This window comes from Anguilla anguilla, chromosome 15 (assembly GCF_013347855.1).
Source record: "Anguilla anguilla isolate fAngAng1 chromosome 15, fAngAng1.pri, whole genome shotgun sequence".
Taxonomy (NCBI): Eukaryota; Metazoa; Chordata; class Actinopteri; order Anguilliformes; family Anguillidae; genus Anguilla; species Anguilla anguilla.
The window spans coordinates 35,241,908-35,269,676 of record NC_049215.1 but is presented as its reverse complement, the minus strand read 5'-3'; the positions used below and the strand labels follow the sequence as shown (position 1 = coordinate 35,269,676).

Below are 27,769 nucleotides of genomic sequence, written 5' to 3'. Positions count from 1 at the left end.
GGAGGGACGTGTTTAAGGGCCGACCCTGAGCTCTTAAAAGAACAGACACTTCCTCTCGATGGCTGAGCCAATGGGGTGTTCTCTGCGGTCACCTGTAAGGCCCAGGTAGCCGATCGGCGGGCCGCGGCCCTTACCATGCAGTCGTGCATGATCTTGTTCCAGTCCTCTCCCGTGACGATGCGGAACAGCACCGTGATGGCCTTCCCCGCCGTGGAGAAGTTGGCGTGCCTGCCACGTTCAACAAAACGCACGTTCAGGATTGGCTGGACCGAAGTGCATGTCGCAGCTATGCAAAAGCCAGTCAGTGCAAACCTTTGCTGGGGTCCCACCCCTGCTGAACATTCCAGCTTAAACCAGCCTAAGATGGTCAAGCACTGTGTTTTTGACAGTCACCAGCTGACCACCCTATATAGTCACAGCTAGTCCACCAGTTTGACCACCAGCTTACTCTACCGGCTTAACCAGCTTTGACTAGCTCTGTCCAGCTAGAGACCAACTTTGACCAGCCACAGACCAGCTATGACCAGGTAGAAGTATCGAAGACAAAACTTTAACCAGCTTACAATCCCAGCTGGTCTACGCTGGAATTTTCAGCAGGGACTTCATCTTGCTCTGGTGCTAGTGCGCGAGCCATTTTGTCAGGTGCGACCTTTTCCTTTTTTGGGAAGGGCATCTGATTCTACCGTCAGTTTGTCATCACCTTCCTCCTTTCTCACAAGTAATGAGTTTTGGCAACAGCCTAAATGACCAGATCAGTTTCTGAATAAAAAAAAGAATGTGAGGAAACAAAAAAAAAACCTGCTTGCTGGAATAAGTTATTCAAAGATAAGGACAGAGTGCACTATGGTTAGATATTCTGTCATCCAATTAACAAGACAAAGAAAACCCAGTTTAGTGGAAAGCTCATTTAAGAAAAGAAGAATAAGAGATGAATAGTGACACGTTCAGCTTTGGCAGTTGCACATTTTCCTCCGTGTGAAATCTAACAGACTCCCACTGTTCCTGCCAGCACGGGGAGTGCCTGTGGAGGGAGATACAAGTCTCACGTTCGCTGGAGTGACACTTTGGGCCCTTACTCGTTAAAAAGCGGGGTGGGGGGTGGTTGGGGGGGAAGACCTGTTGATGTTCTCTCGGGGGGTGGTTGGGGGGTGGGGGGGCAGACCTGTTGATGTTCTCTCCATACTTGACGGTGCCGAAGAGGACCACCCCGGCGAAGGCGTAGCAGAGGAGGAGGAGGAACATGCCCACGATGATGAAGAAGCTCTTGTACATGCTGACCACCACTGTGAGCAGCAGCATCTTCAGCGTTACCTGAGGGGAGGGGGAATGGGGGTGGACAGATAGAACAGGTAAACAAACAAACAAAAAAACCACTTGACACATCAGACTCAAAATGTCAGAGTCAGGCCTGAGGTCAGAGAACTGAGCTTGTAACCCAAAGGTTGCAGGTTCAATTCCCAGGTTAGACACTGCTGTTGAGAAAGGTACCTCTTTGGTGAACCAATGGGACACAAAGTACTGAAATAACAGATGGCCTAATTCTGTTATGAGACTACTTTCCTCTACAGTCTAAACACAGGAAAACAGGCTAGTAGAGGTCTATCCATCCCTGGTTCTGGAGGGTGAATCTAATATTTTCAGGCTTGACGGTTCTATTTGAGCCCTGCACAGCTCTTACAGTGTTTACGGTTTACAGAAAGCAGGAAAAACTGCAGAGTTAAGCAGCCCTGAAAATGACGAAAGAGACGAGGATATCTGACGAATCGGACGCGGTTCTGAACCCCCCACACCCCCCACACCCCCCCCCCCCCCCCCCCACGCTCACATACTCACATGCTTCCCGCAGATGGTGAAGAACCTGAAGACGATGACACAGGTGCCCATCATGTAGGTGTAGGCATTCTGCAGATCAGATCAGACAGAACAGGAGGCCTCTTCATTCCGGCTCACTGCACTGACCAAGTCAGCGACTTTCAATTCACTTCAATTCAATTCAATTTCATTTTCTATAGCGCTTTCTATAAAGGGCACTGTCACAAAGCAGCCTTCCAGACATCCAGGCCTGAACCCCCACCCCCCTCAAGAGCAGGCCTGGGGCGGCCGTGGCAGGGAAAATGACTGGAGTAGAACCTGACTCAGAAGGGGAACCTGGAGCAGAACCTGACTTAGAGGGGGAACCTGGAGCAGAACCTGACTCAGAGGGGGAACCTGGAGCAGAACCTGACTCAGAGGGGGAATCTGGAGCAGAACCTGACTCAGAGGGGGAACCTGGAGCAGAACCTGACTCAGAGGGGGAACCTGGAGCAGAACCTGACTCAGAGGGGGAACCTGGAGCAGAACCTGAGCAGAACCTGACTCAGAGGGGGAACCCTGAGCGGAACCTGACTCAGAGGGGGAACCTGGAGCAGAACCTGAGCAGAACCTGACTGGACCAGAACCTGAAGGGGGGGCCCATCTGCCGCTGGCTGGCACTGGTTAAGTGTTCTGAGCGATCCCAGCTGACTGCTCTCCAAACCACTTCAGCCGGACAGACGCACTGCAGCTTAACGCGCACGCTGGAGGAGCGTAACGCTCGGCTCACGGCACGCTACCAGGACGAGGCTTACCAGCAGAGCGAAGTGCAGGACGATCCATATCACGCCCAGGGAGGTCACCAGGAGGTCGTAACGGTTCCTCCTGCTCTGCCAGTACCCGGCTGGCGACATGGCGATCAGTTTCATCGTCACCTGGACCGTCAATCAAAAATCTATCAAAACGTATTTATATAGCGCACTTCAACTGTCACAATACGCTTCACAGACAACCCTGGCCTAAACCTCCCCACAGGAGCAAGCCTAAAGCAACAGTGGCAAGGAAAAACTCCCTGTGGCAGACCCATGGTACAGCCCGCCTATTATCTTTGAAATGCAACCAATACTCTGAGAGAGCGCTAACAATATTTCCCACATTATTATCGCTGTTCAAACACTTGATTAGGTTAGAAAATAATTCACTTTGAAACTTCAGAGTCAATCGCCAACCCTGCAGGTCTGTATAAGGATTTAGAGTCGTCAGAGCGACGGATTTCACTTCCAGTAGTTTTCTAAGTGCACTATTCCATGTCTATTCTGCTTTTGTGACCAACAGGAGAAGCACACCAGCCTTACCTCCAGCACAAATATGAAGGTGAAGATCACTGACATGGTCGCCAGGGAAAAGGTCACAGGGTCATCCACATCCCACTGAAACACACACACACACACACACACACGTCACATACACACACATACACACACAAAATCTAAATGTGAGTGAGCTTGAATATTAAGTTGGGGCCTTGTTCAAGACTGAAATCTCTGATACCCATTGAGGATTTAAAACACACTGCAGTAAAACTATTACTTTTCTCACCTTAACTAAAAAAACTATAACTTTCTTCAACGTAACTTAAAAAACTGCAACTTTCCTCACTTCAACTAAAACAATGGTGACTTTCTCACCTTAACTGAAAAACGGTGACTTTCCTCACTTTAACTGAAAAAATGGGGACTTTCTCACCTAAACTGAAAAACAGTGACTTTCTCACCTAAACTGAAAAACAGTGACTTTCTCACCTTAACTGAAAAACGGTGACTTTCCTCACTTTAACTGAAAAACGGTGACTTTCCTCACCTTAACTGAAAAACGGTGACTTTCTCACCTTGACTGAGAGCAGCACAGACTGCGCCAGGACCAGGACGGCGATGCCACGCTTAAAGAAGGGGTGCTGAGTGATGTCATACATCTTGGCACGAAAGCCGCCATTTTCTGCAGAAAGTAATTACAGAAAGAGCGACACGTTCACGTGCACGTTCAAAAAACAGGCTAACAAAACAATCACAAACTCAATTAAATCTTTAAACTCTGAACACTTTTCTACTGGAAGCAAATCACATTGTGAAGGCACCCAGTGTCCAAGACAGTACAGATACAGACAGTTCTGGAGATCTTGGATTTTGGACGGGAAGTACATTGGCAGGCTAGAGCAAGACACAAACAGATACATCACAGAAGAGACATGGAATTAATATTCAAAATAAGGAAAGGGTCCAGTTAGAGACTTTACCTGATTTTGTCATTTCCCGGTTCAGCACCAAGACACTCCATAAGCTTGTATGAAGAAGAACTATACTTACAAAACCCTACTTTAATTTTTATAATTAAGATAACTGGAGCTTAACATTTATTTTAGGTTTTCTATGGAAAAAACTATATACAAGTAATAATAATTTCACTCATGGAGATATTTTCACTGGATGCTCAAGTACAAATTAGTGTGACCTCACCTGGGTGTTTGATGCACTGTCAGTAGCCTCAAATTTATATATTTTTAGAAACCACAGTAGGTGCCCTGAAGAATTTTCATAAAGGCCACTGGCTGACTTCATAAATATGAAGACTCACTGGGGGATCATATATAAAATAATCTGATAATGCAGGGCATGAATCATCGCATATAGAGGGTCAGGAGCACTTCTCTCCAAGGGAAACCGAGGGAGTTCAGCTTGGCATGGAGCTCCCGGTGTCAGTCTCCTTTTATCCCTGCCATATTGATCTGAGCTCAGAGCTTTTTTCTCTCAGCGTAGCCGCTTGTGTGGGCGCCAGACATTTAAATCAAGATCCGAATCTCTCCGTGGTTCTTCGCCGCCTGTGGCCCGCAGCCGCCGTTTACCGCCGCCGTTTACCGCCCCCGTCTGATTCAGCGTCGCGTTTATAACCGACCTTCCCTCGCCGCTCCGCCTCACCTTCGGTCCGCCATTTTGAACCGTTCAGATTTCTCCGCCTCCGTAAATTGTTCTTTCTGAAACTGGTCTTCTGAGAACTTTGGCCTTCGCTGTCACACAAGTGCAGTACAAAAACAGCATGTCTGGTCCTCGCACCTCTGACACTTAAAATGGCCCATCTGTCCACTCCAGAGACACCGTAGCAGAGTACCATTTTAACCCTGTGACAGTGACTTCATATAATAGGTGACTTCAATAATAGTGACTTTAATAATAGGAATCAGATGCCAAGGTTTTTGTGAGTGGGGGAAAAAAAAGCAGACACCCTATAAAACTCTGGCCAGACCACATTTTAAGATTACAGTTTTATTACACATTGTGTCTACTGAGTGTTTTCATTTTTCTTTACTGGATGATAGCAATTATTTAAAGCTTTATTGACAGTAATAAATCCCTCACACTCTAAGCACAAATTCACGAATGAATAAATCTCCCCGCTGTATTAATTATGACTTTCCCGCAAGAACAGCTTGCACATTAATCTCCCTCAGACTCACACTGCTGTAATAATAACAGTCAGTGAAACGGGTGCTGCTTTCTTACGGTGACCTACTGGCTTCTGTAGAGAACTTACAGACATCACAGGCACCCACAGCCGTTAGCCCTGGGCACTGGGCCGCTTGAGTAGGCACAGGACCGCGTACAGTTGGAGAGATCTCAACGTCAGAAGAGTCTTCTCCATTAAATGCATTTCCCACAAGATTAAGTCACACCAATGGCAGCTCACTACACTCCTAAGAGGCCGAATCTGCTGCTCTGATACTCTCTAGAACATTCTACTATCTCAGTACCATTCAAATCAATCAGGGCTTATATATATCACAACATACAACCGGAAACTCAAACGGGAAAGCATCCCTTCGTTTCGCCAAAGAAGACAACAGGACACCTGACATCAGGACACCTGACATCCGTGTACGCGCGTGACCATTTCTACAGCTGAATACGACTACGTACAACTACAGAACTCGTATTCAGTCGCGTAGTCAATACCACGTCTTTGCCCAGAGCTTCAACTTTAATCATTTCTTCCCCCAGTGCTTTCAGTTCTGCCTCCTGAGCAGTGAAAGTACATACAGTACACAGACAAGCTGGGGGCCTTTCATTAGACCACACCAGGAGAATGTATCTCACTGCACTCAGTGCCCTCAGCCACACCGCCCCACCCTCAGTGAAGCCCTGAATCCAGCCACATCAGAGCTGCTTCAACATCACATCAGAGCTGCTTCAACATCACATCAGAGCTGCTTCAATATCACATCAGAGCTGCTTCAACATCACATCAGAGCTGCTTCAACATCACATCAGAGCTGCTTCAACATCACATCAGAGCTGCTTCAACATCACATCAGAGCTGCCGGATTCACCAGCGCTGATTTTCCTGTTAGCCCAAGGAGTGGTATAAAGTAGTCTATGCAGCCTTCATTCTCTCTCTCTCTCTCTCTCTCTCACTTCCCCTCCTTCTCCATCTCTCTCCCCCCCTCTCCTTCTCCATCTCTCTTCCCCCCCTCTCTCCTTTTCAATCTCTCTCCCCCCTCTCCTTCTCAATCTCTCTCTCCCACTCTTCCCCTCTTTCTCTCTCCCTCCTCTCCTCTCTCTCTCTACCTCCTTCTTCGGTTCCTGCCATCCCCACAGCGCAGCTCCAAACACATCCCCCCTGCCACTCCAGCGGAGATAAATTGACACATCAGCGAAATGTACAGCTAGTCTTCCTCCACCCCTCTCTCTCTCTCTCTCTCTCTCTCTCACGCTGGCTGTTATTATCTCCCTTTTCGCTGAAGAGCCGAGCGTTCGGCCGGATCTGCCAGCGGCTATAACTGCCGCGGCGGCGTTCCGATCGCAGCCCCGCCCGGGCTTCCCGATTCCCACTTCCCCTTGCCGGCGTTCCTGCCATAGCTCTTCATGCCTCCATTACGGGAAATGTGAATTCCGGAATTCTCTGTGTGTTAGAACTCTCAGTGGAACCACTGTGAGAATGAATGGGAAAATAATGCATCAATGAGACACTGGAGGAATCAGAGGCTTGTTCTTTCAGCGCAGTCCAAGCATGCAGAGTCCAGAGCAGACGCAGCACTGCGAGGCAAAGGCATATCTGTCTGAACGCTACGCGCCTCGTCTGTTTACAGGCACCTCACACCCGCGACACATACGCATAACCGGCCTCTCAAACGGACAAATATGCGCAAGGAAATGGAAGATTCAAAACCATATTTTGAGTCTTCCCCCCCCCCCCCCCCCCAGCCCCAGAGCTGCTCTCCTCCCCCCTCCCCCCCCCCCAGCCCCAGAGCTGCTCTCCCCCCACCCCCCAGCCCCAGAGCAGCTCTACCCCCACCCCTCAAACAGCTTCTCCAGCGTACGAGGAGGAGAAGCAGCGTTCCAACCAGCCGGTTCTCCCCGGTTACTCCGGACCGCACAGGCGTGTAGCTCTCTGGCGAGCGTGAGCGTTCGTTGACCGTCGTGATTAATTTCAAGGCCCCGTGAAACGACCTCACCAATGGACCCGCACTACAGTGGACCGGTCAACCTTTGAGATCTGTATCAACACCCATTAAACTCCACTGAGAGGCCATTTAACGTTATAGCACACAGACACATCTCTAAAGAGTGATGGCATTATCTGTGTGAGAGGCCATGAAACTATATGATATTATCATATATCATATAAGACCGCCAAGCATGAAGAAATGAGACAAGGGCTATTACATAAAGGTTTAAAACCTGTGTCATTTGTTTGAGCGGGTTTTTGGGAGGCTGTAGCTCAGTCACCTGGGTGGGGGGGGAGGGGTTGTAGCACACTCACCTTGTGGGGGGGCAGGTGGAGCGGTTGAGCAGGTTGTAGCTCACTCACCTGGGCAGGGGGGGCAGGGGGCTGTTGTACTCACCTGGGCGGGGGGGCAGGTGGAGCGGGCTGTAGCTCACTCACCTGGGCTGGGGGGCAGGGGGCTGTAGTACTCACCTGAGCGGGGGGGCAGGGGGAGGGGTGCAGCAGGTTTTTGGGAGGCCCTGCTGTAGTACTCACCTGGGCGGGGGGGCAGGTGGAGCGGGCTGTAGCTCACTCACCTGGGCGGGGGGGCAGGGGGAGGGGTGCAGCAGGTTTTTGGGAGGCCCTGCTGTAGTACTCACCTGGGCGGGGGGGCAGGTGGAGCGGCTGGGCTATCTTCAGTCTGCTCTTCAGGTCCTCCCATCTCCGCTGGTCCACCGTGAGCAGAGCCGTGCCCTGGGGAGGCAGACACACTGAGCTTCCTCACAGGCCTCTTCAGCCAATCAGAGACATTACAGCACACTACAGGCACTCAGCAGACGCTCTCATCCAGACGTGGTGGACGGGGTGGCACTGGATTCCCCCACACGGGCTCACACATCCCGCCCACCTTGTTCTCGTTGAAGTTGGCGATGACCACGCCCACGAACAGGGTGAGGCCGATCATGCAGCCGAGGAAGACGAAGACGTGGATGTAGATGCCGTGTATCTGCAGTGGGAGACAGACGTTACAGTACGTTACATTACGTTTAGCAAACGCTCTTATCCAGAGCGACTTACACAACTTCTACATAGCATTTACATTGCATCCATTTATACAGCTGGATATATACTGAAGCAATGCAGGTTAAGTATCTTGCTGAAGGTACAGCGGCAGTGTCCTACCTGGGAATCGAACCTGCGACCTTTAGGCTTCAAGACCAGCTCCTTACCCATTATACTGCACTGCCGCCCATGTACAAGAGCAATGGCCTCAGAACCACAACCTTAAGCACTGTGGAGGAGAAAGTGGGGGTCTCGGGTGCAGGGGGGGTCTCGGGGGGGGAGGGGGTCTCGGGGGGGGGGGGGGGGGGGGCAGCGTACCGGTCCCACGCGGTGGATGATGACGTCCCGAACCTCCACCCAGCCCTTCAGCGACAGCACCTCGAACAGCGCCAGCATGGCGTTGCCCACGTTGTCGAAGTTAAAATTCCGCGGGTTGGCCCTGGGGCGAGAGAGTGAGAGAGAGAGAGAGAGAGAGAGAGAGAGGGAGAGAGAGAGAGAGAAGCGGGACTCGCTGACTCACACAGACACGGCTGGAGAAAGGTGAAGACAAAGCGCTTAAAAAGAGAAAACTTTCTGTCCCCTGATATCATAAAATAAAGTTTTTTTTTAATAGAACTGGGGCTGTAATTAAGGCCTGGCCAGGGGGTCAAAGTAATTCATTCCTCTCCCCCCCCCCCCTTTCCAGTCTGGCCACCTGCATACCAATGGCCCCCCATCATCAAGCGAATGCCTCCAGAGGGAGCCGTGTAAACGCAGCTCGTTTCCCCGTCCTTCTCTGACAGCGAAAACAGAGCGTCCTCAGACCCTTCCGCGAGGGGGGGCGGGGTGGGGGGTGGAGTGTGGGGGGAGGGGGGGGGGGGGATGGGTGGAGTGTGGGGGGGAGGGGGTGGGGGGGGTGGGGGGGGGGGTGTGGAGTGTCAGGGTGGGGGGGCGGGGTGTGGGGGGAGGGGGGCGGTGTTGGGTGGTGCACACGGACGGCACGTCGCCCTGATCAGACACCGGCGAGGCTCTCAGGGGCTTATGGGAGCACGCAGATGGGCCGATGGATGGAGGCGCTCGGTGACTCAGCCAAATTCGCCGCCGTCTCTCTGGAAACGGCGGAATGCGCCGCTAACTCCGCTCCACTCCGCTAACTCCGCTAACTCCGCTATTCCCCACGCGCGTGAAAGGAGGATCGCAGCGGCCCGCTTCACACGGTCCACAAAATCCCAACAGACTGCTCGTCAGCTCCCTACCAGTACCCCCCCCCCCCCCCTCCCCCCTCCCCCCCGATGCTGGTCATGAAGACACACCCCCTCTTCTGTGAACCCCCCCCCCCCCTTGTTCCCTTTGGTACAGAAACGCTTTAAAGGGTTTTGGAAGAAGGCGGTAAAGACCGGCTCACCAGACCCGCGGCACCCAGAAGCCCGGCTTCTTCTCCCCCACCTTCAGCTTCAGGTTCAGGTTTTTGGAGACGCTGACGTTGATCCGGAATATTCCGTGACAGTCCCTCTGCGGTAGACACGGACAGAGAGCGCCAGGTCACATGACACTCGAGCCGCGGCGGGTTCGCGAGCGCGCGCACGCGGCGCGTCGGCACGGCCACTCGCTCCTACCCGCTCGTCGATGTGAGGGTCGTTGCACTTGGCGAGCTTTCCGGCGAAGAGCTGAACTCCGAAGCTGGCGAAGACCAGCATGAGGGTGAGGAGGAGAATGGAGACCTGCGGGGAGCAGTCACAGGCCAGTAAAGCTCTGCTCGCTGCACCTCACTCACACTGGCTTTAACAGAGGCACTCTTTATCTGCGAAGCGTATCGCAAAGCGTTTTAAAACGTTATTAAACTATCCAAGGCAGGTAAAGCTTCTCCATGCAGCCTCAGCCCACCAGTGCAGTTAGACATGGTAATGAGCCCTGTCATGTATATGTGTGTTTGTGTGTGTGTGTGTGTAAGCGCGCGCGTGTGTGTGTGTGAGCAAGAGTGCGTGTGAGTGTGTGAACATGTGTGAGTGTGTGAGCATGTATGTGAGCGTGTTTGTGAGTGTGCAAGTGAGCGTGTGTATATGTCTGTGTGAGTGTGTGTGCCCGTGTGCGTGTAAACGTGTGCGCGTATCCACTGAGTGTGTGTGGCTGTGTAAGTGAATGTGTGTGTTTGCCTGCGTGCGTGTAAACGTGTACGCGTATCCAGTGTGTGTGTGTGTGTGTACGCGTATCCAGTGTGAATGTGTGTGTGCCTGCGTGTGTGTGTCTGAGTATGAGTGTGTGTGTGTGTGTGTGCGTGCGTGCGTGCGTGTGTACGTGTATCCAGTGTGCGTCTCTCACCAGGAAGATCTCCTTGAAGCCCTTGAGGACCTCACGCACCACCTTCCTCATCTGCGGCACCAGCTTGAAGATGCGCAGCGGCCGCAGACAGCGCAGCATCATCAGCAGCTGCGCCCCCGACTCGGGCGGCACGTTCGCCGGGAGCCAGCACAGGAAGATCAGACTCACCTGGGGGGGGGGGGGGGGGGGAGAGGGAGAGAGGGGGAGAGTGAGAGAGGGAGAGAGAGAGACAGGGAGAGGGAGGGGGGGAGAGGGAGAGAGGGAGAGAGAAACAGAGAGAGAGGGGGGAGAGAGAGACAGAGAGAGAGAGAGAGAGAGAGAGGGAGAGGGGGAGAGAGGGAGGGGGAGAGACAGGGAGAGGGAGGGGGGGAGAGGGAGAGAGACAGAGAGAGAGGGAGAGAGGGAGAGGGGGGGGGAGAGAGAGAGAGAGAGAGAGTGCCAGTGTGTGAGACACGCCCATCGCCCCCTACAGGTACACGCAGGTAGAGACACAGTCGGCGTTCCTCTTACTAAGTATATGAAGATGTCCATGACCCCTCCGAAGTCGCGGATGACAGCCGTGGGGGTGAAGAAGAGGCCGTCGGCCATGATCTTCAGGTTGAGCTCGATGCTCATGAAGATGACGAAGACGTACTCTCCGATCTGCAGGTCACAGAAACACAGAAACGACGTTAAGCTCGTCCGAGATCGGATGCCAGCTGGTAAATTTCTGCTCTGTTTCTCTGAGAAAACTGAAACGAGTGTGAAATGGAACTGGCAATGCCGAACACAAAGCTGCCATGACTGTACCAGCTTGGTAAAAGATTTGTGTGTGTCTTAAATTATGTTAAAAAAACAAAGCTTTGTCAAGTTCACAAACTACAAATGTGACTGACACAAAGGTTGAACAGGAGTAAACTATGTTACTCAGAGGGGTTGTGCATGTTGCCTAGCACCGGCAAGATGTAGAGCTTGATTGGTGGAAGGGGAAGCATGGGGTTTGAAATGCACTGGAACAGTCAGCAGTAAACTCCCCCGTTTACCTGAAGGGTGGGGACCTGCATGACCCGGGTGAAGGGAGACTCAAACATCATGGAGATGCAGGAGCAGATGGTGACCACTATCATCACCCAGTCCAGATAGGTGACCAGGCCCAGGAGATCGCTGAGGAACACACACACAGTCACTACGACAGGTACGCAGTCAACCCTCGTGCACAGTCATTACTCATAAACACAGCCATCACTCAAACACAGCACTCAAACACGTTCAACACTCATAAACAGTCAGCTCTCAAAACACAGTCTGTATTCATAAACACAGTCAGTAATCAAACTCAGTCATCACTCAAACACAGTCAACACTCACAAACACAGTCAGCTCTCAAACAGCCAGCACTCAAAAACACAGTCCCCACTCAAACAGTCAGCTCTCAAACACAGTCAGCTCTCACAAACACAGTCAGCTCTCAAACACAGTCAGCACTCACAAACACAGTCAGCTCTCAAACACAGTCAGCACTCACAAACACAGTCAGCTCTCAAACACAGTCAGCTCTCAAACACAGTCCCCACTCAAACACAGTCCCCACTCAAACACAGTCAGCTCTCAAACACAGTCAGCTCTCACAAACACAGTCAGCTCTCAAACACAGTCAGCACTCACAAACACAGTCAGCTCTCAAACACAGTCAGCTCTCAAACACAGTCAGCACTCACAAACACAGTCAGCTCTCAAACACAGTCAGCTCTCAAACACAGTCCCCACTCAAACACAGTCAGCACTCACAAACACAGTCAGCTCTCAAACACAGTCAGCTCTCAAACACAGTCCCCACTCAAACACAGTCAGCTCTCAAACACAGTCAGCACTCACAAACACAGTCAGCTCTCAAACACAGTCAGCACTCACAAACACAGTCACGGCGTGAGACATTTTCAAAGAGTCCTGGCTTCTTACAGAGAGCCCTTCAATCTCAGCTCGTCTAAGGCGCTGTAATTAGCCGTCTTATATAAGACTGACCCGATTTCACGCTCTGCTGAGAAAAACATCATTTCTTCCTCTCGCGAACGGCCACACAACAGAGCCCCCGTCAGCTCATCAGAGGGGGGCGGATTCTATTTAAGCTCCCCAGCGCCAGTAACTCTAATGACAACCTTTCAGGCTGATTCTCATATTCAAGGGCTCCATGCTACATGTAATCTGATGCAATTTTGTGTCAAAGGGTTGATTTTACAGCACTGCAAGTCCTCTGTTCTTGCTCATTTCTTTATTCCAGTGAATTCAATAATGCGTCGACGCCATGTTAGCAAGTCTTCACACCCTGAGGTTTGCATTAGCTATGATTTAGCGTGCGTCGCTACGTCAAGTTTGACGACTGGCAACAGCCAAAATGGAAGTACACAAATCTGTCAATAACACGATGACAGATTAATGGTAGATAACTGTGACGTAAAATGCCCAAATGAAATAAACCAGGTGTACATATCGACACACAGAAAAAACATAATTCCCGACTCACTACAACTGATGATACTTTGTGTTCTTCACCGCTCCCGTTATTGGGTCTGTTTTTGACCTGCATACAAAAGCACATTATTAGCATATTTCCCATGATGCACAAGTAATAAGCGAATTATGAAAGCAGCCCCCGAACATACCGTTTGACAGAAAAGGAACAGAGCGATAATTCATCCGCGACTCAATTTCAGGTTCACTGACACTCACTCAGCTTCGCGCCCGGGCTCATTTTGAAATGAGTGATTCATGTGCAGGTAGTTTAAATAAATTACACCAACCGCCGTTTCTTTGACCGAGTTTATTATCCGACCGTCATCTTTAAAGAGACAGTTCACTTTCTGGGGCTTTTTAAAATATTATATCATGTTTAGTGTACAATCAATGTTATGAGGCTGAACATATGAAGAAATAAATTTTATAGCGCTTCTTCACAGTCCATAGTAAACATAAATATCAGTTTTTATATTGTGCTGGTTCTTCCCTTGAGTGCAATAGTCTAGAAGAATAATCTGGCAACACACACACATGTATAACCTCTGAAGGTGTAATGTTACTGCACATGCTGCTCTAGAGTAACTTGAAGTGTACTTGTAAGAACTTTCTTTGCCTTAGACTACAAACCCCAGAATGCCGCAGGCCAGTCATTGTTAAATCAGCAGGTCATCAGAGATGCCTCCAAATATTCAACAACAAAAACTGATTAGGCCTATTGAAATCACACAAAAACTGAAACGATATTTGAACAGAAACTGCAGGAAGTGAACTACCGCTGTGAAAGCATTTTCATAAAATGAGCGAAGAAAAGATGAACACGTACGCGTTGAATCGCGCCCGCACCACCATTCTGCAGAAGTTCCGGAAGCGATGCTCTCTGCCCACGATGAACAGGGGCTTGTCGAAGTACGGGTGGTTCTCCCGCAGCTCCTCCTCCTGCACCTTCCTGTGAGAAACACAGAACCACACGCACAACTGGACACAGTCAGACAGACTGAGGCACATATGATGGACACACAGTGCGCTCCATAATGTTTGGGACAGAGACTTTTTTGTTTGTTTTATACTTTGATTTGGCTCTGCACTCCACAATGTTAGAATTGCAATCAGACAATTCACATGTGGTTAAAGTGCACATTCCTGCACATTTTGGATTCAGCGTGTAGAAATGACAGCGCTTCTTAGACCTAGCACTACCCTGCATGGTCCCTAAGTGCTGAAGAAGACATTAGACTGAACACAGCCATGTCTAACTGTACAGCGCGAGAGCGAGACTCCAGCCTCTGGGCTGCTCAGGGGATTAAACTCTGCAGGAGCTGAATGCTAAGAGCTGAGCTGTTTATGTGGGGGGGGGGGGGCATGATGAGACGTTGGTTTGACGTGGGCGTGGGGAGCTCTGGGGTGGGGGGGGGGCTCAGTAATGAGAATTCTCTCTGCGCTGTCCTTGCCCCCCTGGGGGCTGCGTGTGGACGTGGATTGTGGGGGGGGGGGGGGGCTGGGGTGTACGGTCGTGGGGGAACCTTTGGTGTGTATGGACATAGTGGTGGGGGGGGGGGGCCTACGGACTTTGGGGGGGGGACAACCTCCAGGCCTCCTACCGTTTCATCTCGGCCTGCTCCTTCTTCTCCTGGATCATCTTGATCTCACTGTCCTCCCTCTGAGCGTTACGGTACCGCACCGTGCTGGAGTGCTGGAGGGGAGGAGAGGAGGAGAGGAGAGGATGAGGGGAGGGGAGGGGAGGGGAGGAGGAGGGGAGGAGAGGGAGGGAGAGAAAGAGGACAGGAGAGGGGAGGGAGGGGAGGGGAGGAGAGGAGAGGAGGAGGGGTTTGAGTTGTATGGCTGAGAGTGTGTGTGAGACCGTGTGTGAGAGCTTGTGTGGGAGTGTGTGTGCCAGTGTGTGCTAGAGTGTGTGTGTGTGAAAGTGTGTGATGGCGTGTGTCAGCGTGTGTGTTGGTGTGTGGTACACTCACGTCCTGGGTAAGAGTCTCCAGAGATTTCCCACGGCTGATTCGCTGGCTGGTGGAGCCATGTCTCAGGGACCTGGAGAGAGGGAGAGAGAGAGAGAGAGAGAGAGAGAGAGAGAGAGAGAGAGAGAGAGAGAGAGAGAGAGAAGGAGAGAGACTAAGACCTGCTCAGCTACATCTTCATATACTGCCCATATTCTGCACCAACTCCAGTTTAAACTTTGCTGGTAAATGTAATAAGACAGTAAAAGGAAGAATAACAACTAACAATAAATGTGATATGTACATATTACCTGTGTGTGTGTGTGTGTGTGCACATGTGCATGTGTACGTGTGTCAGTGGCTGGCTGTGCACTGCAGGTTCATACGATATAATGGACATGATATATGATATATGGAGACCTGAATAACTTTATATTTGTCAAATATGACCTGTACCTGCAGTGAATGCAATGTGATGTGATGTGTGTATATGACCACTGACCTGCGCTCCTGGCGGATGTGATGGCAGATGTGATGTATAAATGAGCACTGACCTGCGGTCCTGGCGGATGTGATGTGTGTATGAGCACTGATCCTCACTCCTGGTGGATGTGGTGGTGGATGTGATGTGTATATGATTACTGACCTGCGCTCCTGGCGGATGTGATGTGTATATGAGTACTGACCTGCGCTCCTGGCGGATGTGATGTGTATATGAACACTGACCTGCGCTCCTGGCGGATGTGGTGGCGGATGTGATGTGTATATGAGCACTGACCTGCGCTCCTGGCGGATGTGATGGCGGATGTGATGTGTATATGAACACTGACCTGCGCTCCTGGCGGATGTGGTGGTGGATGTGATGTGTATATGAGCACTGACCTGCGCTCCTGGCGGATGTGATGTGTATATGAGCACTGACCTGCGCTCCTGGCGGATGTGGTGCTGCACGCTCAGGATGGAGCGCTCCTTGGCGGGCTGGCCCTCGAACGAGCCGCTCAGCATGCGCTGCCTGGTGCAGGCCCTGCGGCGGCACAGAGGAGAGTCACACAGCGCCACGCTCCTTCCCCAGGTCACATGACCACTCGCACCTAAAGCATGCCCTACACACTGCCCGTCTCTACGAGCCGTAAAAAGACATGGGTCTTACCGCAGGATCTTATTGATGGTCGTCTCCTTCTCAAGGAGGTTGCGGGCGCGGATGCTGAATATCGATCTGCGGAGCTTGGAAAGCAGGAAAGAGAAAAGGAGAGATGAGTAAGAGAAAGGAGAGATGAGTTAGAGAAATGAGAGATAAATAACAGAAAGGCAGCTGCAGGCAGAACAGGGGGCGCACATTTAGGGAAAGCTCGCCTGTAAGCACAGGGGTTACAGGTTCAAATCCCATGTGGGGACACAGCGGTTCCACCCTTAACCTGATTTATTGAGTAAATCTTACACCAGCGTATTACATTACAGGCATTTCGCAGAGGCCCTGATCCAGAAAGACTTACACAGCTTTTGCATTTTTTTTTTAACACAGTATACATTTATACAGCTGGATATTTTTGCTGAAGCAATGCACCTAGCTCAAAGGTCACCACAAAAACAGACACTAATCCTGGCATTACCCACCCCCCCCCCCCCCCACATCTAACTTGCAGGCCGTCAGCTCTCTGTCATCTGGCCACAACATAAATACCACCTCAACAGGACAGAAGTGCCCTTATTCAGGGAGCGAAACTGCTGATCCAAGAAACAGCCAGACGCGCAAATCACGGAAGGGTAGGCAACAATTCAAACATTTCAAACTTAAAACTGAACATTTCAAGCTGAAAAATGTGAGCTGGCATTCCTCGACAGAGACCACCATCAAAGATATGTCCACAGGCAGCCGATGGACTGGAATCCGTTCGGCAAACCTCCAAAAGAAAGCACTGCCGAATCTTCAGTAACTTCAATAACCCTTTGGGTAAAGCTGTGCTATTGTGTCTGATCCGCTAGCTACTAGCCAATCAGGGATAACAGATGTATTAGCCCAGTAACCAAATTGCTAAACAGCCAGGTCAACTTGCTAGCTAGCTAACAGTACAGCCCAGGCTGCAACATGCTGGTGGCACAGCACTGACACGGTATGAGGAGACAGAAAGGGCGTTTCTGAGACGGGCTTATCCCACTCTGGGACAGTCACTCGGACTGCGGCTCTACCAGGGGGAGATTTCGGCGAGGGGTTGGGCCCGGTTACAGAGGTCTCCTGAGCTCGCGCCAACGCACTGCGGAACGACGGCGCGACTTTTGTGACATCAGAGAAACGGAAAGGGCAAGGGGGGGGAGGGCGAACGCGGTTCTCTTTTCAGAAACCAAAACTGCCCAGTTTGAGGACCCCGGGGCAGCACTTGGAGCATTATTCATGTTCAGGGGCACCCCACCTGGCCTTAGAGGGACAGAACATCACCGCTGTTCTTTTTTTAAAAAGGGGCAGGAGTCATGTGGTATTTATGAATGCACTCACAAAAAAAGAACAAGAGCAGAACGGCAGCTCTCCAGTGCCTGAGTCAATATTACGCACGTGTGTGAGGGGCTCACAGCTCCCCAGGCCTGAGCTCACCTTACAATAATCACTCAGTATCCAATACACCCTAGTTACCTCTTTACAGAGCTTTCAATTGTGTGATACAGCTTCATACTTCCATCAACAATAACCTCCCAGCATTCCTCCACTGACCCACAGGACGTTGTGTTAAACAGAAACATTGCACTGAAGTCCGATCATATATATCCCCTGAGGTTTATTCTCAAGCGCTTATTCACTCACTTTTTAAATAAATAAGCGAAACCTTACAATTAAATTCCAGCTGTTTTTAGATATTCACTTTTCTCTGAGGTGCCAAGATGTACTGACAGCTTTTATTTTAAAGAGAATATCCCACTAAGTTCCCCCTGAACTGGCACGAACTCAAATCGTTCAGAACAAAAGAAAAAAAAAACTTTTCTTTCACACACCGTCATGGGAATTCTCAGAAGTACTCAGTTGCTCTTAAGTCTTCACATTTTAAGAGCCACAATTATTTCAGCGGGAAGCGTCTTCCTGCCTCCGCAAAGGTGAAGGAGACGTGAACAGAAAGCGCGTCTCTCAGGTGGGGAAAGAAAGCTGCCATTTTCCACATTAACCCGTCACATCAGCCGGGCGCCCAACGCGAATGCAGACACAAGTAACAGCAGAGCGCTGCTACCCCCCTGAATCTCATCGCCCCTGAATCTCATACTGCCCCCGAATCTCATCCCCCCTGAATCTCATACCGCCCCCGAATCTCATCCCCCCCGAATCTCATCCTGCCCCTGAATCTCATCCCGCCCCTGAATCTCACTCCCCCCTGAATCTCATCCTGGCCCCGAATCTCACCCCCCCTGAATCTCATACCACCCCCGAATCTCACCCCCCCTGAATCTCATCCTGGCCCTGAATCTCACCCCCCCTGAATCTCATCCCCCCGAATCTCATCCCGGCCCTGAATCTCACCCCCCCTTAATCTCACCCCCTCCGAATCTCACCTCCCCGAATCTTATCCCCCCCTGAATCTCACCCCCCCACATAAAACATGGCTAATGGCACAACCCAAGCGGGGTCGTGGTGGGGAGCGACGGCAGAGGAACCCCTGAATGTGTCTGAAGGGGCGGGGCGACGGGCAGCGCTACCTTCTGGTCGATGTACTTGTTCTCCTCGATGGCGGAGCGCTTGGAGTGGTCGCAGGAGGAGGAGGAGGCCGAGGGGAGCCTGCGGAACAGGCAGCTGGTGTCCTGCTGCTGCCGGTCGATGAACTGCTTCATGAAGCTCTCTCTGTGGAACACACACACATGCACACAAACATGTAAACACACACACAAACATGTAAACACACACACACACACACACGCACACAAACATGTAAACACACACACACACATGCACACAAACATGTAAACACACACGCACACAAACATGTAAACACACACACACACACAAACATGTAAACACACACACAAGCACACAAACATGTAAACACACTCGCGCACACACGCAAACACACATGCACACATATGCAAACACATGCACACACATAGACACACAAACAGGTACACCCACACAAGTGCGCACACACACACACATATGCACGTACATATGATACGCACACACCCATGCATATACACGAACACATGCAAACAAACACACACACGAACATGTAAACACACACACGCACAAGCACACACACGTGCACACAAGCGAACACACACACGCATACACACGTGCATGCACATGCACACACACATGCATGCACAGATATAGACACACAAACAGGTACACACACACACAACCACACACACAAAGACACACCGAAACACACGCACGCACACACACACATATACAGAGACACGCGCACGCGCACACACACACACACACACACACACACACACACACACACACACACACACACACACATACAGAGACACACACACGCACACACACACACATACAGACACACACACACACACACACACACACACACAGTCTCAGAGCAGCATTGTGAACATCAGAACGTCCAGAGAGAGCCCTGTAGCAGATGGTGCGTGGGAGAATCAATAGAAGTCTGGGAGGATGAAGGCAAACACACAGCTGTGCTCCAGCAGTCCTTTCATTTCCAACGGAAACACGTCCTTCTCCTGTACCGTTTTATTAGTGAACTGATTGAAGTTTAATCGCAGATAGAGACCATAACACTGCTTAAGGAGGTTGTGCATGCATCCCCCCCCCCCCCAGCATCCCCCCCACAGAGTCTGGATCTTGCCAAGGTTTTTTCCTACATGCCCCCCAGCACTGTTGCCTCTGACTTGCTCTGTGGGGGTTTAGGCCAGGGAAAACTGTGAAGTGTATTGTGACAAATCCTTGGGAGAACGTGCTATATAAATAACATTCGATTGATTGGTCAAGGTCTAAGTTAAGCATGACCAATCACCAATGGTCATGCTGTTGTGGTGGTGGTGCTGGTGGGGTTTCTAGTGGTTTCTAAATGTAGCCTTAATCAGACCAATATGGGGCTTCGAGCACGACGTTCATTGATTATCAGGCTTCCCCACTGCTCAGAAATAATTGGCAACATTAGACTTAAAATAAAAAAAGGTGTTATGACGACAGCAGGGCCTTCTGAAAACCATCGTTTCTGATTGGTAATTAGCATACCGGTGTGAATATCTCCACTCCTTGCCTATTTCAACCACCTCTTTGAAGGGACGCCCAAGAGCACATCTGCATACGTGTCTGTAATGAAGTGTTTTTTTTTTTTTTTGTCTTGTTTCAGAAGCTGCTGCTGGGGAAGCCCAACACAGGCCCACCCCCCTTTCCCCACCCCCGGAGCCCAGCCCCCCCCCCCCCCCACCTGATCCGGGGCACGGTGAAGTCCGACGGCAGCTTGGAGATCTTCACCATCTGCGGCCGGTTGGGAAACTTCTCGAAGATGCGCAGCCGCAGCGGGAGCTTCTCCTTGGTGTCTGCGTTCGCCTCGCTCTGCTTCAGCTGCGGAGAGGTCGGCGAAGCGTGAGGAAAAAAAAAACCCGCACCTGACGCCCGGGGCTGACTTCATTAAAACGCGCGACAACAACTTTCACTGCGTCCACTTTAAGGTGCGTTTTTAAGGTTCGCTTTCTGTTAAGACGTGAAATTGTAATCTTATTCTAATCTTATTGCCGAACGAGCGTACCATTCACGTTAATCGCAGCTGGACGCTCCCCGCTAAGACGAAGAGAGCGCTGTGACGGATCCACTCAGAAATAACCACGTCACGCCATGTCCTCTGGGTTTAGAAAGGTGTTACTGAGGGACTTTTCTGTGAAGCTCAACAATCTTATCCAGCTTCAAGAGACTTGAAACTGGGTCCCACAGTCAGTACTGACTCTACTGACATAATGTCCGACCGTCTACGGGGACTGAGCCGGCTCTTAAGCAAAAAGCCCCAAAAAACACCCTGACCACACGCTGAACCATAATCCATGTTTTCCAGTGACGCTATTTCTGGGTGGAATTTAAACGTAGTGTTCAGAGTGACGTTTTTGAATTTTCGGTGAATTGCGGATTTAAAATGTGGAAATTATGTCTCCGGTCTTCGTGACAAAGGCCCATTGTTGAGGAGGGAGAAGGGAAACGACACAAGGCGAAAGAGGAATATTTTCCAGGCTTCTGGCGTTCTGACAGCCGTGCCTTAGTGCCGCCACGATTCGTCAGACTACAAATGCCTGTGAGTTAATAACCTCTCCAAAAAGACGAGAAGACTTATCGCATCGCAAGTCTTAATCTGCCTGGGCCCCTGTCCAGGGATACCTACGCCTCAGAAGATTAATCTGGAGGAAGTCGGGGCTCTCCCCACTTTATTGCAATGTCAACAGACAGTGATGTAGGATTTAAATACTGTACATTTTTTTCCCCAGGCAGTGGTTATGGCTGGTGTACTCCTTAAAATGTTCAATTCACCTATATTTGAGAAATCATCAGACACAATTTATGGAACGGTCCATCCTTATGAAATTTCAGTAGCCTGTGGCCAGCCAAGCCATACACACTCATGCACACATCTTCTCAACAGTCTTCCTTATCGCTCATGGGCGATGGATTCAAAAGAACGTACTGTGATGTTTAATAAATCAGAAAGAAGCACAGAGAGATGCACTGCATATAAATTGATAATGTTAATGCAGAGAACTCTCGTTACAACACAAAGCTTACCAATCAGTATGCCTCAAGAACAAATGTTTTGCATTCATACAGAGTCACCAGAAAATGGTGCGCTTAATAAAGATTCAATAACTGCTCTGACGCAGTATGGCCAGCAGATGGCAGCAGTGCCTAGATGGATGGAGGGAAATGGGGAATAGGGGAAAGGAGAAAGGGAATGAGAGAGCAAGAGACAGTGTGTTTGTGTGTGTGTCAGTGTGTGTGTGTGTGTGTGTGTGTTACACATATTTCTGCTTTCAAATATACCGCACATACACACTGGAGTTACAGCACACACTTGAAAGAAAGGGTAAAGGGGCCGGCTGTGCCAGTTTAATTACATATGAAAGCAGCTCACTGAGATTCTTTGCCCGGGAACCCGCAGATAAAAGCGATGAGTTTCTGATTAGGGCGAAGGCCTCCTAAATTTGGCTCTCTCTTGAAGGCTTATCATCTGGAGCAGGCGCACGAGTCACGGCCGACTTGGTCCTGTCTGCCTTTCGCGGGGACGGGACGAAATCCCGGAGGGAAGAGTCGCCCCGGGGCAGACTGGCACGAGGAGGAGGGAAACGCCTCCATCTGTCGCCTCCCTTCGAGCCCCTCTGTGCTGCAGCAGGCTGAGGTTCTCAGGGGGAAGGCTGAGGGGCCCACGATTTCGGTTCCAGCCTGAAATGTGCAGCGGTCTCTGAAATGGAATTACCTCACGCAATCAGTGGTTGTTTTTTTTGTTTTGTTCTCGCGTTCTTTCTCAGGAAGGCTGTATTTTCGGTACCGGGCGAGCGGAGCACTGAGAGGGTTTCCCGAGAGAGAGAGCACAGTCACGGGGGGCAGATTTGGGCATGAAGAGCCCCCCCCCCCCCACCCCACAGAATCAGCCGGGTGTTCGCGCCGAGCGTCAGCGCACAGCGGGACAGACGCCTGCGGGCCTTCGGGTGTTCCGGTCGATCAGAAAAGCGTTTGGACCCGCCTCGTTAGGACCCCACGGGGGGGCCATGCGAGTTCGGGCTGAGGGTCCGACACGGAGGTTTGGAAACACCCCGACACTGTCCTTACCCTCAGAGTGATGGCCAGGGGAAACACCCCGACACTGTCCTTACCCTCAGAGTGCTGGCCAGGGACTGCATTTATACAGCGCTTTTATCCAAAGCACTTCACTCATTCACCCATTCACACACACGCTCACACGCCAACGGTGAAAGGCGGCCATGCAAGGTACCAATCAGCTCGCTGGGAGCAGTTAGGGGTTAGGTGTCTTGCTCAGGGACACTTCGACACGCCCAGGGCGGGGGATGCACTGGGGCAGGCACTGAGGTCTGGAAACACAGTGACAGTGTCCTTACCCTCAAAGTGAGGGCCGTAAAACGGACCGACTTCCAGGGCCTGATCCAGTGCCACTGCACTGCTGCGGTTTCTGAACCAAACGCAATTTCACACATAGACTTTTAAGTATGAAAACTGACAGAGTCAACAGCAGTGTTTTGTGACTAAGAGTCGCCTGGGGTTGTTTGTGAGATGCTACCTTAGGGGAAAATAATAAAAATAATTTCAAATATATTTTTGTGCAGCGCTTGAAATCAATTTTTGCTTTTTCCCAGAGAAAAGCGTTTCGAAAAGCTATCCATCTGGGAAAACTCTATTTGGACATGCCCAGCAGACTCCAAAGCCCTGGACCTCTCACTTATAAACCGTCTCTGTGTCCAACCAAACACGTTTCATGGGTTTTATTTACTCAAGACTGCCACACAGGACACCGTCAGCACCTGGGGGGTGGTGGTATTGATGCCACACAACTCTGCAACCCCCCCGTCCCCCACCTCGGCCCCCCCCCCCGCCAGATGGCTGATCCTGTTCATCAGGCATACAGCAATACTCATTTATTATGCTGCATTGCTGGGTTAAAGGAATTTAGTTCCAAAAGTGGCCCAAACATTAAACTCCCAAAAGAAAGGGACCTCAGATGGTGTATCCAAATTGTGGAATGAGACTGTGGAATGATTTGAGGAATAATGGCTGTCTGTCAGACCTGACTGGCTAATGATGAATGCCGAGTGTCCGATTTGACCTCTAGGAGGATGTGCTGGTATGTGTGTATGCGTGTGCTGGTATATGTGTATGCGTGTGCTGGTATATGTGTATGCGCATGTGCTGGTATATGTGTATGCGTGTGCTGGTATATGTGTATGCGTGTGCTGGTATATGTGTATGCGTGTGCTGGTATATGTGTATGCGTGTGCTGGTATATGTGTATGCGTGTACTGGTGTATGTGTATGCGTGTGCTGGTGTATGTGTATGCGTGTGCTGGTATATGTGTATGCGTGTGCTGGTATATGTGTGTGCGTGTGCTGGTATATGTGTATGCGTGTGCTGGTATATGTGTATGCGTGTGCTGGTATATGTGTATGCGTGTGCTGGTATGTGTGTATGCGTGTGCTGGTATGTGTGTATGCGTGTACTGGTATATGTGTATGCGTATACTACATTTGACTTCTGTTTGTCTCTCCTGAGCCATACTGTGCTGTATGTTGCTAGTGATGGAGTATGTGATAAAGCTACTTCCCTGTTTTTGGGATCAAAAAAGTTCTACTACTGCTATTACAAATGTGGAACACGGAGATCTGGTGCAATAATCTTAAGGTGCAAGAAAGGCGATTCTGCTATCTGCAGATGATGATGAGTGTTCACATCACTGTCCCTGAGAAATAAGGGGCAACAAGGCATCCCCAAAAGAGATTCAGCTGTGGCCAACAGCAGCCTCCAAACTGAACACATTTCGCACTTAACGAATGCTGCTCTGTACAGGTTTTAGGGAAAAAGCAGTCCAGTGGGAGGTGTGGATCTCCACCAGCAACAGCACAGATTCAGAACTCAGGAACCACTGGAAGTCCCTTTGGAAAACACCCCACTCCCACGGAATTCCATGAAAGGTGAGGGATGGAACTTAAAATATTAAAAGAGCATAATGTATTTATCACTGTCCATCATCTTTACCGTTACCAGGATTCCATTACCGGCTCAGGAAATGAGTTTGACCTGACTGCAGGTCAACAGGCAGACAGGCAAGAGGAAACAAACAGACGGGCTGATGGGAGAATGACAGCACAGACGCCCGGAGAGGAGCCGATGAAATGGGGGGGGGGGGGGGGAGCGCAAAAATGAACCGTAAATCAAACCAGCAGCCATCACCATGACAACAAGACCATACGTGCGAAAAAAGGTCAGCTGTCAATCATTTAAAACCCTTTGGAATGTTCCTTTGGAAGAGCCTGACAGTGCTGAGCGGTATTTTAAAAGCCGTGACCCTCAGCTGGATGCTCCACGGCTGGGAGCGCTGGAACCACACGAGCGGCTCGGGGACCAGGAAGGGTCCGGGCCGGATCCCCTCCGTGGAATATCCGGGGCTGCGACAGACCTCCAGCCGAGAACCGCACTGTCCAAACACCGCACTGCAGGTCCAAACACCACGCTGCGGATCCAAACACCACGCTGCGGATCCAAACACCATGCTGTGGGTCCAAACACCGCACTGCAGGTCCAAACACCACGCTGTCCAAACACCGCACTGTCCAAACACCGTACTGTCCAAACACCACGCTGCAGGTCCAAACACCGCACTGTCCAAACACCGCACACACACACACACACACACACACACACACAGACACTCTCTCTCACGCACATTCACACACACTCTGTACACTCACTGTCTCTCTCTCACACACACACTCTCTCTCTCTCATACACACACACATACACACATCCACGCACGTGTGCACACACTCACCACACACACACATGCACAGACACCCACAAAGAGACATACACACACACACACACACTCACACACACACACACACACACACACACACACACACACACACACACACACACACACACACACACACACACACACACACACACACACACACACACACACACACACACACTCCCCTGTAGATTGCTGGGGAAACTTAAAAACCGCTGCAGTCATCTCTTTTACCTGCATTACATTTTGGGAGCTTGAATTCTGTTCTGAAGCTGCTACCCATTTATTTCAGCAGGGCTGCATTGTTCAAGAGCAGGAGTTTGAGCTCCCTGTCCCCACAGGCCCAATCAGTGGACTCCTCTCCGCGGGACGTCCCGCCTGAACGTTCTACTCCGCACCGGAGAGCCAGCAGTTCTGTGTCTTAAAAAAAGGAATAAAAGTTCTACCCTGAACCGAAGAGTGAGCAGTTCTGTGTTCTAAAAGGAACAAAAGCTCTACTCTGCCCCAGAGTGTGACAAGTTCACTGTTATAAAAAGGAACAACAGGCAACAGAAGGAAAAAGCTTTTTTGGGGGTGGAGGTGGGTCTTTTTTTTTTTACATGCACAAATAAACACAAACAGGGAAATCAACACCGGTTCTGCCACACCCTCTCCCACGCAGCGACACTTGCGTCTTCGCACCTGTGAGAATTTAGACCTTTTTATTTACACGGAAATTGAAACCAGATTGAGAGACAGAGGGGGGGAAAAAACTGCGGGACAGAACCACATTTCATTCATTTAAATGAATCTCGCAGCAGGCTGATATGGAAACCAGCGAAGGACCTGAGCATCTTGTCCCTGCATAGAATCCCAGCTCTGATGGAGCGGCCTCCTGGGAAGCAACACAGTGACTGGTGGGGCCTGATCAAAGGGAAGCGCTCTGGAGCTCTGGCGCTCTGGAGCTGGACTGCGTGCGCACCCCCTCCCATAACTATTAAAAAAAAAAAAAAAAAAAAAAAAAAAAAAAAATTTTTGGTTCAGACTATCTTGTTTCTCCTTAATGTATGCTATCATAGTAAAGGCTTTTTATCTGCATTTTGTTCAATGGACTTAAGTGGACTTGATCCTGAGTTTGGTTACACTGTTGTAAGTCGCTCTGGATAAGAGCGTCAGCTAAATGCCTATAATGTAATGTAATGTAATGCATCGACTGCGTGTGCGTTCTCCAGCACAGGAGCTGGACTGCGTGCGCGTTCTCCAGCACAGGAGCTGGACTGCGTGCGCATCGACTGCGTGTGTGTTTTCCAGCACAGGAAGTGGACTGCGTGCGCATCGACTGCATGTGCGTTCTCCAGCACAGCACCCACTGATCAGGGCTAAAGGACAGCATGCATACTCCATCCTGCTCTGACGACAGAAACCCCTAATGAGCCTCCTGTGCTGCTAACTGCTAACTTCACATAGCGTTATATACAGCAGCTGCTGTTTTCGTTTCTTCGTTCTATGTGCTATTTCTATGTCTTTGTTCTTCGTGCTTTACCCGTAATGTCCAACAACGCTAATCACTTTGTATTGTGAACCTCCCCTTATATCAGTCACTGGATTACACTGTGCACTGTAAGGGACCCAGAATATACAAAGGTTACTGGTTTGGTTGCTTTAATCGACTTTGAACTAAATGAAATACGCGCACCAGCAGTGGTAAACAACCCTGTTCATGGAGATCTACAATCATGTAGGCTTTCATTTCAACCATAATTTGGCACACTACTATTCTACTAATTAGCAGCTCAACAAAGATCTGTAGATGTTACCTGATTTGTGCTTTGTTAGGGTTGAAGTGAAAACCTACAGGATGGTAGATCTCCAGGAACAGGGCTGGGCAGCCCTGCTCTAGCTGTTGAATGAGGGGTGCTTTGTTAGGGTTGGTGAGAAAACCTACAGGATAATAGATCTCCAGGAACAGGGTTGGTTACCACTGGGCTACAGCATCAATATGGGATCTGAACTGGCAACCTTCTGATTGCAAGTCCAATGTCTTCATTTTAGTGTTAAAATGGAAAGAAAAACAAAAGACTTGGCTGAGCTGAAAAGGGTAAAATTCTACATGAAAAGGCTGTGTTTTTTTCAGTCAGGCACTTCTCAAGACGGACCCAGGATCAGTACGAAGAAGAGAAACTGTGTCATTCAGACGAATGAGACAGAGGCTGGTGACTGTGTTACAGGAAGGGGTCCTGTTC

General features: G+C 50.3%; 1 protein-coding gene across 4 annotated transcripts in view; it reads right to left on the bottom strand.

Moving 5' to 3' along the window:
* Positions 1-27,769, bottom strand: part of nalcn (sodium leak channel, non-selective) — a 120,744-nt gene that overhangs the window by 6,861 nt on the left and 86,114 nt on the right. For all 4 annotated transcript variants that reach the window (XM_035393209.1, XM_035393212.1, XM_035393210.1 and 1 more), the window contains exons 17-38: positions 20,456-20,592; positions 18,741-18,882; positions 16,216-16,289; positions 15,988-16,089; positions 15,090-15,159; positions 14,718-14,809; positions 13,943-14,065; positions 13,127-13,183; positions 11,649-11,769; positions 11,137-11,268; positions 10,627-10,794; positions 9,924-10,028; positions 9,713-9,819; positions 8,647-8,767; positions 8,174-8,272; positions 7,926-8,019; positions 3,680-3,786; positions 3,147-3,221; positions 2,607-2,726; positions 1,834-1,902; positions 1,163-1,311; positions 135-228 (exon numbers count right to left, since the gene is read on the bottom strand). In XM_035393209.1, coding sequence (XP_035249100.1) covers positions 135-228; positions 1,163-1,311; positions 1,834-1,902; positions 2,607-2,726; positions 3,147-3,221; positions 3,680-3,786; positions 7,926-8,019; positions 8,174-8,272; positions 8,647-8,767; positions 9,713-9,819; positions 9,924-10,028; positions 10,627-10,794; positions 11,137-11,268; positions 11,649-11,769; positions 13,127-13,183; positions 13,943-14,065; positions 14,718-14,809; positions 15,090-15,159; positions 15,988-16,089; positions 16,216-16,289; positions 18,741-18,882; positions 20,456-20,592 — 2,358 coding nt within the window. The remainder of the gene's footprint in view (positions 1-134; positions 229-1,162; positions 1,312-1,833; positions 1,903-2,606; positions 2,727-3,146; positions 3,222-3,679; positions 3,787-7,925; positions 8,020-8,173; positions 8,273-8,646; positions 8,768-9,712; positions 9,820-9,923; positions 10,029-10,626; positions 10,795-11,136; positions 11,269-11,648; positions 11,770-13,126; positions 13,184-13,942; positions 14,066-14,717; positions 14,810-15,089; positions 15,160-15,987; positions 16,090-16,215; positions 16,290-18,740; positions 18,883-20,455; positions 20,593-27,769) is intronic.